Consider the following 9918-nt stretch of genomic DNA (forward strand, 5'->3'; position numbering starts at 1 on the left):
TAATGATATGGAATTAGCAAAAAAAGATTAACTAGTGGTTCTGCTACGTAAATAAACAAAAATATTTGATTGTCACAATAATTTTCATCCCCTAACCAAATTACCCATCAAATAGAGTTTAAAAACCCAGTTTTGATTGCAGAAAAACCTATTAAAAAGTTAATGAAAAATAACTTCAGCATAAAGTGCCAATGTTGAGAATTGAAGCACAATAACCCGACCCAAAAGTGGTGTCCTTTTTGACTTTTTGACCAAAGAGGAGAAAAATGTATAAAAAAGTTCGGCAAATGAGAAAAAAAGTTCCAAATGATTTTCAAAACTACTTTTCCTTGCAGTGGCAACTCTTCACCTCAACACTTGTGTTCAGACAACTACTCACATTTAAATCTCTAGGTCTGCTCCTTCAGAATTTTAAGGCATTTTCAGGCAAAAAAAATGTTTGGGACAAATATTGCATTTTCAACTTTGCTTGACTGTTCTTTTATCTTGTAGAACTTTTTTTTCCTTTTGGTGTTTTCGGTCCTCACATGTTATATTTATTCCTGTTTCCACTGTTTGGGAATCTTTTGTTTACTTCCCTGCACTATGATCAGAATTAGACCCCAGATATTTGAAGTTGCTGGCAACAATGCCGAATTTAACTCCTCTTTGCTTGATCTAGACGATCACGAAGATCAAAAAAACTAAATTCGACTGGGAGACTAAAAAATGAGATGAAAATTTGCAACAACCTAATTAGTTCTTGATACTGTATGCAAAAATACAGGATAAGATTACGAATCGAAGGTGCCTATGTACTGAAATTTCCGAATAATTGCAACTCAGTTTTTAAACTGGGTGTATCGTTTTCAGGCCTGAGGATCTTATAATCAATCATCTAGTAATATTATGCTTGAATGCGGGTAAGGTTATGCACTGGGTGAACTTTTCAAATGATCAGGTTAATTAATCATAGTTTAGGCACCTGGGCCCAATCAAAGGCTCTTAGAAATGCCTTATTTGTATTTAGTGTTTGCAATGGTTCCGGAAAAAAAGCTGGTTTCGGAACTTGGTAATAGGAAAAACGGGAAAACCAGGTATACCGGATCTTGACAAAAAGGCAGTACTGGTTCTTCGGATTTGATTTTTTCCAATGCACTCGGATCTTGACAAAAAGGCAGTAGCGTTCTTTGGATTTGATTTTTTTCAAGGCATGGCTTCTTCATGTTCACTTTTTAAAATCACGTTTGGGCAATAGTGGACACTTATTGATATCAGTGAGCTTTTTGTAAGATCCAAGGATAGTTCAACTATCCCCGGACTTTGAGAGAAGAGGTCTTCTTGTTATCCATTGACTAACATACGTTTCCATGTTTTTTTACTTCAAACCTGAATTAGACACGCAAGCGAATGCAATTACGTGCAAGTAGCTAATACATTGACTTAGAACTGGGTGTTAGAGCTGTGCATCGGATTCAACTTTTTCGGATCGGGTCGACCAAAGATTGTCGGATCGAATCGGGCTATGCAAAAGAACGGAGATGGGTTTCGCAAATTTTGTTCGGTTTCGGATTCCGGTTTGAAAATTAAAGGATAGCAAAATCAGATTCAAACCAATATCGTAACAAATCTTGCTTTTGTTATTGCAGATAAACATAACGTGAAGTTTTTTTTTTTTTTTAATAAGGCAGAGTTTCAATGTCTTTTCGAAACTTTTTAAACACTTTTTAAATTCTTTTCACTGTTTAGAATATGTTTAGCTATTTGTTCATTTGGGTCTCTATTTGCTTTCTTCTTAACTTATTTTCCATCAAGGGGACTTTCTTATTTACTTGCATGCAGCATGATCGCGATCAGACAGCCAGATCGCTTAATTTTTTTTGCAACTTTATCAATTCGACTCCCATTTTTTCAGTTTTGAAATTCACCAAAAAATGGGCTGCAGCTGAACGAGCCAAAGCTATTATCATACCTTTGATCTCACCAAAAACCAAAACTATTTAAATAACAAAAACACCCTAAGCAGTGGTATTTGGTCCCAAAAGAGAATGGGATGTGTGCCATAACTAGGGACGGGCAAAATGTACAAAATATCAAAGCCTGTTTGAGACAAAAAGGTGCAAAAAAATAAGCCTAAAATGGGAAAAAGGTGCAAAAAAGGCCAAAAAGTGTAACAAAAGGAAGGGATATTAAACTCTTGTTTCCCAATAGTACAAATTTGGAAAGCGCATTCTTAAAAAGCGAAGTTTACCTCAATTTTGGACCTCATTGATAAAAAAAAAAAACTGCTTCCCCTTTGCTTATTCTTCCTCTTTTCCCATAAGTGGATCTGCAACACTGATCTAGTTTTTACATTGATCTAACCGAAGAAAAATTGGAATTTTTCTTCCTCAAAAAGTGAACACAGTTAGCCTGGAAGAGGTAAGGAAGGTAGCTATGTTTTATTTTTTTGGGCTACTTAACTATCTTACCGCCCAGCTTAGCTCGTCTCTTGACTTAAAACTTGCTGGTTTCATTTCTGTTCTCCCTGTCTCTCAACCAACTTTGGGCCTGCACAATTCAATATTTGACAGCAATTGTTCAAAATTCAGCTTTTCATATCTTTATTTTGGCGGTAGCCTTTAATTTCAGACTTTGAAGCCATTTCCAACGCAAAAAAAGTTCTGATTTTGACCAAAAAAACAGTTTTAGGCCAAATAAGCAAAAGAAAGTGCAAAATAAAAGTAAAAAGGTGTAATTAAAGGTGAAAAGTGCAAATTGTAAAAAAGTGCCCTTTGTGACAGAAATTCTCTTTACACAATTTGCCCGTCCCTAACCGTAACATACATGTCAATTGAAAAAATGTCTTAATGTCAAATATGCCCAAAAAAATTCTTGTTAATACGGTAAAGAAACTCAATTGATAACTTCGTAAATTACTTGGAGTTGGCTGCCTCTCATTTTGTAACAGAAAAAAACAGCAAGTGAGCCGGACTTTTTCCCATTGTAACAACTTGCTTTTCTTGCATTTTCACAACACTTTTCATATTTTCACAACATTTTTGAATTTGCTCAACTTCTTTTCTTTGTTTTCTCTCAACTTTTTTGACGACCAAAAATTGATGACCAAACCTTACTGCTACAAATGGTTGAAACTAGCGCGAAAAAAGAGACGATAGTTATGTTCTTGTCTCAAAGAGATGAAATATAATAACTAAAAGGGCAAAATCAAAACCAAGATTAACATCGCGACTTATATCGTCCTGTAACAGAGTGATAAAAAGATGGATTGCAAAGAATTGACTTTTAAAAAACATAACTTTCCATGGAACAAAAAAAGGTCCTCCGATCTCGAAAGATGTACATGACAATTGGAGAGCGTGTCAAGAAAACCTTAGCATATCCTAAAGATTTGGTTTGTCGCAGCCAATAATGATACCTTGAAACTAATCACAGTGATAAGGTTTCCGAGAGTTACAATTCCTCATCACTTTCAAATTCTAAAAAGAAGAAAAAAACTAGAATGAAGAAACTCCATGATCGAGATCAACGTCTTTACAACCGAAGTGCTAGGCTAAAGACTTACCACCACACTTTACTTAATACAGTCGAATATCAATGGAGCGGTTCTCGCTTCACGAGTAATTATCGAATTAGCTGATAAGTCTTATGTAACGCCATCTATCCTTTCTCTTATCTATCAACTCACTCCCTCCCTCTATGCCAATACTGGTATTTCTAGTTCCCTTTTTCCAATACCCGTTCTACCACTTCTCTTCCCGACTCCATCTTGAATAAACGTACCTTTTTGATATCTCAACATGGCGCAGCAGTTTTAAGGACTTTCGCCCCACTTCCATCTCAATCTCTTCCATTCTTTTGGAACACGTCCTTCCCCGGATTCGTTTGTGCCCCAACCGTCCTGAGGCTCCGCACATCCTTCACGAATCTTACCCGTGGTTCAATTATTCCACCACTCACGACTCATCGTACGTTATATCATGGACTCGGCTAAACAATCACTGATCTCAAGGAGGAGCGTCTTCTCACGGCATTTCAACGCTTGCAACTCCTTCCTTTCCGATGTGGATTCGTTGGACGCATCTGATTGGGATATCTCCATGGTAGAGAGGATTAACGGCCTCTTTGCCAAAGTCGAGGACTCCCTGAACACTCTGGAAGAGGTACTGGCATCATCAAGCGGACATTTGGATGGTGAGTCCTTCACCAAAGAGGATTCTCATGTCACGAAATTCTCTAAGGATGTTTCCAAGCTCCGGGAACGCATTCTCAAAACTTCCGCCTCTGTTCGTGCTCAGGCACGGCCAAGTCGACCAGATTCATCAAGCTCGAACCACCAGAACATCTCCAAGATCAACCTTGCCCTAAAACCGGAGAAACTTTCATCTTCGTGCACTTTGGCAGAGTTCCGTTCATGGAACACAGGTTTCACCTTGTTCTACTCGTCCAACCACATGGACACTTTCCCTCTTGCGGAACAGCGAGGCTATCTCCATTCCTGCCTCGAACTCAAACTCCAGCAGATGCTTTCCACCAAAACCAAGGATGACACTCCGATCCTGGGGAGCCAGGGATGTATTTCCGAGTTACGGGAAATTTTCGTCCAACACATACCGCTTCTAACACGCCGATACAATTTCTTTCGGTGTGATCAGCAGCCTGGAGAAAAATTCAGTGACTGGTATCTTCGTTTACAATTGGAGGGCCAGGAAGCTGAATTGGACACGATCGAAGAGGACGACCTCTATATTCTCCGATTGGTCACTGGGATTTCTGACCGCCGACTTCGTGAAGAATTCCTTCGTCAATCCGACCCCTCTCGTGATCTTCTCCACCGAACTGCAATGGCATGGGAGTCTGCAACGGCCGCGGAAAGATCAATTTCAAATGATCTAACCCCAACCATGATTGCAGCCACATCCTCCTACAAACGATCAAAATCTCAATTTAAATCCAAACCTTCCAAGGAGGGTGATCGATCCATCTCTAATATTCTCCAAGGCAAATGCATAGGATGTGGAAATACCACTCACCGTGGAGGAAACTCCCGAGAGCATTGTCCAGCTCTAAACAAGACATGCAGCAAGTGCCAAAAACCAGGTCACTTTGCGTCTGTTTGTCAAGGCGGTAAAATCTGGCGTGGAAGATCTAAAATCCCGGATCGTCTATCCAGAACACGAATCCCATCAACTTCCTCCATCATCCGCGTCAACATGTTCAAGGCTCGTCCCACCCCGACCATCGATGTTCCATGTTCTTCCTCCAAGTGGCACACCTTTTACAATGGAATCTTGCCAGACACGGGTGCAACAGAGTCATTGATCTCAGCTGATCTTGCCCGGACTATATGGCATCGTGATTGACACCTCGAGATCACGTTCCATTCGAGCTGCAAACAATTCGAAAATGCGATGTTACGGTGCTGTTGATCTGATCATTAGTCGTCTGGGAAAGTACAAGGCGTCCGTGACTACTTACGTGACCCAGATCTCCATAACCAATTTTTACTCTCTTGGCATGGGATGATCGAGCTTGGCATGCTGCCAACACCTTTCCGTTACTTCCCGAGGATGCTCATTCTAATGATCTCGACCCATCTGACGGTTCGGCCGTCCAAATTCGATCGACCACCTCGGAGCCCTGTGGGAAAGAAATCGAGGTGCCATCAATATGCTTATGGAAAAATTCCAATCAGTTTTTGATTGTTCCCAAGTGCTTAAGCCCATGAAAGGCGACCCCATGGTCATCCATCTCCGAGACGACATTCCTATCACGCCTACTCATGTGAACGTGGCTCGCAACATTCCCTTTGCTTACCAAGAGATGACAAAGGAAGAACTTGAAGTCAATGACTTCCTCTGGTGTCATGGAAGAGGCTCCCGAGCCTTCTCTTTGGGTCAGCCCACGCTAGTTATTCCCAAGCCCAATGGTTCCGTAAGACTTGTTGTGGATTTCACAGGCCTCAACAAAATATGTGAAGAGGCCTATTCATCCATTTTCAACGGCCAAAGACATCATCACATCCATTCCACCCTCATCCAAATGGTTTGTGGTTTTTGACGCCGTCAAGGCTATTGGCAGGTCGAACTCGACAAGGAATCACGGCACCTCACAAATTCCTCACCCCTTTTGGGCGCTTCCGTTATTGTCGAGCCCCAATGGGATTAAACGCGTCTGGAGACGAATTCTGTGCCAGAGGAGATCGAGCCCTCTCCGGCCTGGTTGGTGTCCGAAAAATTGTCGATGACATCCTTATCTGTGGAGAATCCAAAGATGATCTTATTCAAAAAACCAAGGCCGTTCTTCAACGCTGTGCAGACCACAGTATCACCCTCTCCAAAGCTAAGGCCCAAGTTGGATCGTCTGTCAAATTCGCTGGCTATATCATTAGTCGGGATGGTGTCAGTCCGGATCCATCCAAGGTGGCCACAATCTCCAAATTTCCAGCCCCCACCAACCTGACAGACCTTCGGTCATTTTTAGGTCTGGCCAATCAATTATGACATTTCGTTCCGGATTTGGCCCATGCCTCACAGCCACTTCGCAATCTCTTGAAGAAAGAGATGTCATTTCAGTGGCTTTCAGAGCATGAAGAGGCATTTCGAGCGCTGAAGGAAATTCTGACCAATCCCAATGGTCCAGTCTTGGCTCACTTTGATCCCACCCTCCCGACCTCCCTACTTACCGATGCTTCACGCCTCAAAGGTCTGGGGTATGCCCTTCTTCAAACCCGTCCTGACGGTCATTCGAACTTGATCCAGTGCGGATCAAGATATCTGAAGGAGGCTGAAACCCGATATGCCGTGTGCGAGTTGGAAGCTCTGGCAATCCAATGGGCGATCATTCACTGTCGAATGTACCTGGCCGGCATGAACTTCACCGTTATCACGGATCATCGGCCATTGCTTGGTATCTTCAAAGGATCAAACCTGGCAGCCGTAGACAATCCACGTCTCTAACGGATTTTGATGAAAACGGCTGGATACACGTTCACCATACAATGGATTCCAGGCAAGAATCATCGGATTGCCGACACGCTCTCACGTTATCCCCTTTTCGACGATAATTCTCAGGACGATGACCCACCTTCCACATTCGATAACTCCATTCTTCTATCCGCCGTTCAAATGGAATCCGGCTCTGATTTAGCCCTTCATTCCATCGCCTTGAATGCCAAGAATGATGTCAATTATCAGGCTGTCATAGCCACTCTTCTATCTGGTAAATCACCAAAACACTTGCCTCAATCTCATCCGGCCAAATTATTCACCAAGCAGTGGGACAGCTTATCCCTAGATCACGATTATGGTCTTTTGATCCTTCAAGGCCGTCGAATTATTCTGCCCATCCAATCTCGTGCGACCATTCTCCACGACTTACATCAGTCTCACCAAGGCATTCGTCGGACCCGCGCTCTGGCTCGTAGCCTGTATTTTTGGCCGGGCATGAACAATGACATTGAACAGGTCATCAGTGCATGCGCTCAATGTCAGGAGTTTCGCCCGAGCCAATCTCCCGAGCCTCTTCGCCAATCCACCGCCACCCGACCATTTGAGTCCGTGTCCGTGGATTTGTTTCACAGCGCTGGTGCGCATTACTTGATCATGGTGGACCGATTTACGGGTTGGCCGTGCGTGTCTCGCCTTTCTCGATTGGACACGCGGACCATAACCGACATTTTGGAGGACTGGTTCGCGGATTATGGAATTCCCCAGCACTTGCGCTCCGATGGGGGACCTCAATTTCGCGGCGGTGATTTTGCCGAATTCTGCCGTCGCACCCACATCAACCATGAACTTTCCTCGGCCTACCACCCCGCTTCCAATGGTCACGCCGAATCCGCGGTCAAAGCCATGAAGACCTTGCTCCAAAAGCATGGCCACAATTGGCGCAATTTCCGGCCAGCCCTTTTGGCCTGGCGCAACGTGTGCACCGTGCCCCGGACGGACGGTTTCAGTCCCGCCCAATGGCTCTTCGGTCGCGGCCTCCGCACCCGCATTCCCGGCCATCCGGCCCACTACAATCGATTGTCCGACCACGTCTGGGCCCAAGCCCTTCAACGCCGCGAGGAGGAAAGCGAGAAGACTCAGGTTCGATTCGATAACCACGCGATCCCTCTCCCACCGCTTCAACCTCACGATACAGTTCTGGTTCAGGATCCCCGCACCAAAAAGTGGAATCGGTCGGGCTTGGTCATAGAACCAAGACGAAATCATCGCTCCTCCTACAAAGTCGAAATCGATGGCCGGATTTCAATCCGGAACCGAATTCATCTCCGACCAGTACCCATGGAAACGGCATCTCCCGACAGAGATAGTGACCCTGAGCCGAGCGCGAACGAACCCTTCCTTCCTCGAGAAACCCGCCTTCGATCGAAAAGAGTTCGGTTTAAACATTAATAATCTGTCCTATGATGCCATCTTTAGGGGGGAGATGATAAGTCTTATGTAACGCCATCTATCCTTTCTCTTATCTATTAACTCTCTCTCTCCCTCTATGCCAATACTGTTATTTCTAGTTCCCTTTTTCCAATACCCGTTCTACCACTTCTCTTCCCGACTCCATCTTGAATAAACGTACCTTTTTGATATCTCAAATATCTTTTTTGGGAGGAACCGAGTTTTTAACATGTATTTAGTGGGTCTCGAATTAATACTGATTTCGATTTAACATTATTTCTTTAGAAATCAAGCATTTTACTAATCAAAATACTAGTCTCAGGTTGCTACTAAAAGAGTTCAAAAACACCTGTGAAATACGTGCTGACTATGAAACTGTCCAGCTCCACTTACTTATGCAATTCTTGGGAATTCAACCACTGATCAATTGCAGGTACTGTTTACGTCAATGCATAAATGTCCTTGGAAAAATTGAATCTGTTGATACCATAGTCTGGATGCTCCTCGTTTCAATCTTGTAACACCATCAAACTAGTCGAGTTGTTGCGGATAGATATTGATGAACATTGAGCGCAGTCAAACATCATACAAAGTGCAAAGAGTGACCTTTGAGAGCATTTCATGGAAACATTGGCGCCTTGTTCTAGTTTGATCCCCCTCTTCAATCAGTCACGGTCAAAGCTTTGACGCAATCACCCCACACAATTCACAGCCTCCAAAGTTTTAAAACGATGTCCAGTAGGAGCCAAATTGTCAATCTGATCCACTCTGTTGGTTCATCGTAAGTACTCATAATCCATATGAAAACAGTAAAAGATTGCCTCAGGGCCATTCATCTCCCTTCATCTTTGCGTTTGTTGTCCTTTATTTTAGATGTCGATGTCCTGCTCATTCGCAAACATTCTCTCCAATAATCACGGGCCCTCATCGGTTCTCCACCCAACCAAACACCAATGAATACGCCTTCGAGGTAGAAACGGTCTTTAATCCCAAAACATGTTCCAATGCATTCCATTTGTAGGTATAGATGCAAAAGCCTTTGATTAACTAGTATTTACTGTTGAAGCAACAGGTGTTCCATGGTTGCTGCTTCTCAAAAGCATCATCTACTAGCTCATCGACAGTTGCAACAACGACAATAACATATGAAACGGTGATGGATTTTGCAGTCATTCTCATTCAAGTTTGCCCAGTTTCATCTAAAGATATACCTGGCCAATTGCTTTTCAAATATCACTGAAATTATTGCATATTTATTGCGATCACACAATTTTGAAATCTTTGTGATAACAACATCATAGTCTTTCTTAATCTTTCTAGTATGGAAATTTGTGCTAAAACTTCATTACTCTCTTTTTTTACCTCAAAGACAAGATCCTATATGTCTGACCAAGGACACTAAAGCAAGGAAACGCCACCTTTTTGTGATCACCAAACCTTTTCCGCCAAGTAAGGCCTAAACTTTTGCCGCTGAAATTTTTGAATGTCAGTTATTGGCGTAATTATTGAACAAAATATGTGACTAATATCATTTTCGTAA

The 9918-nt window shown here is 42.8% G+C and overlaps 1 protein-coding gene across 1 annotated transcript in view; it reads left to right on the forward strand.

The window, feature by feature from the left end:
- Positions 1 to 8961: 8961 nt before the first annotated feature.
- LOC131882929 (hydroxyacid-oxoacid transhydrogenase, mitochondrial-like) overlaps positions 8962 to 9918 on the forward strand; it is a 4620-nt gene continuing 3663 nt past the window's right edge. The window contains exons 1-2 of the mRNA XM_059230220.1: positions 8962 to 9159; positions 9252 to 9348. Coding sequence (XP_059086203.1) covers positions 9110 to 9159; positions 9252 to 9348 — 147 coding nt within the window. The 5' untranslated portion in view covers positions 8962 to 9109. The remainder of the gene's footprint in view (positions 9160 to 9251; positions 9349 to 9918) is intronic.

This window comes from Tigriopus californicus, chromosome 7, assembly GCF_007210705.1.
Source record: "Tigriopus californicus strain San Diego chromosome 7, Tcal_SD_v2.1, whole genome shotgun sequence".
In the NCBI taxonomy this organism is placed as follows: Eukaryota; Metazoa; Arthropoda; class Copepoda; order Harpacticoida; family Harpacticidae; genus Tigriopus; species Tigriopus californicus.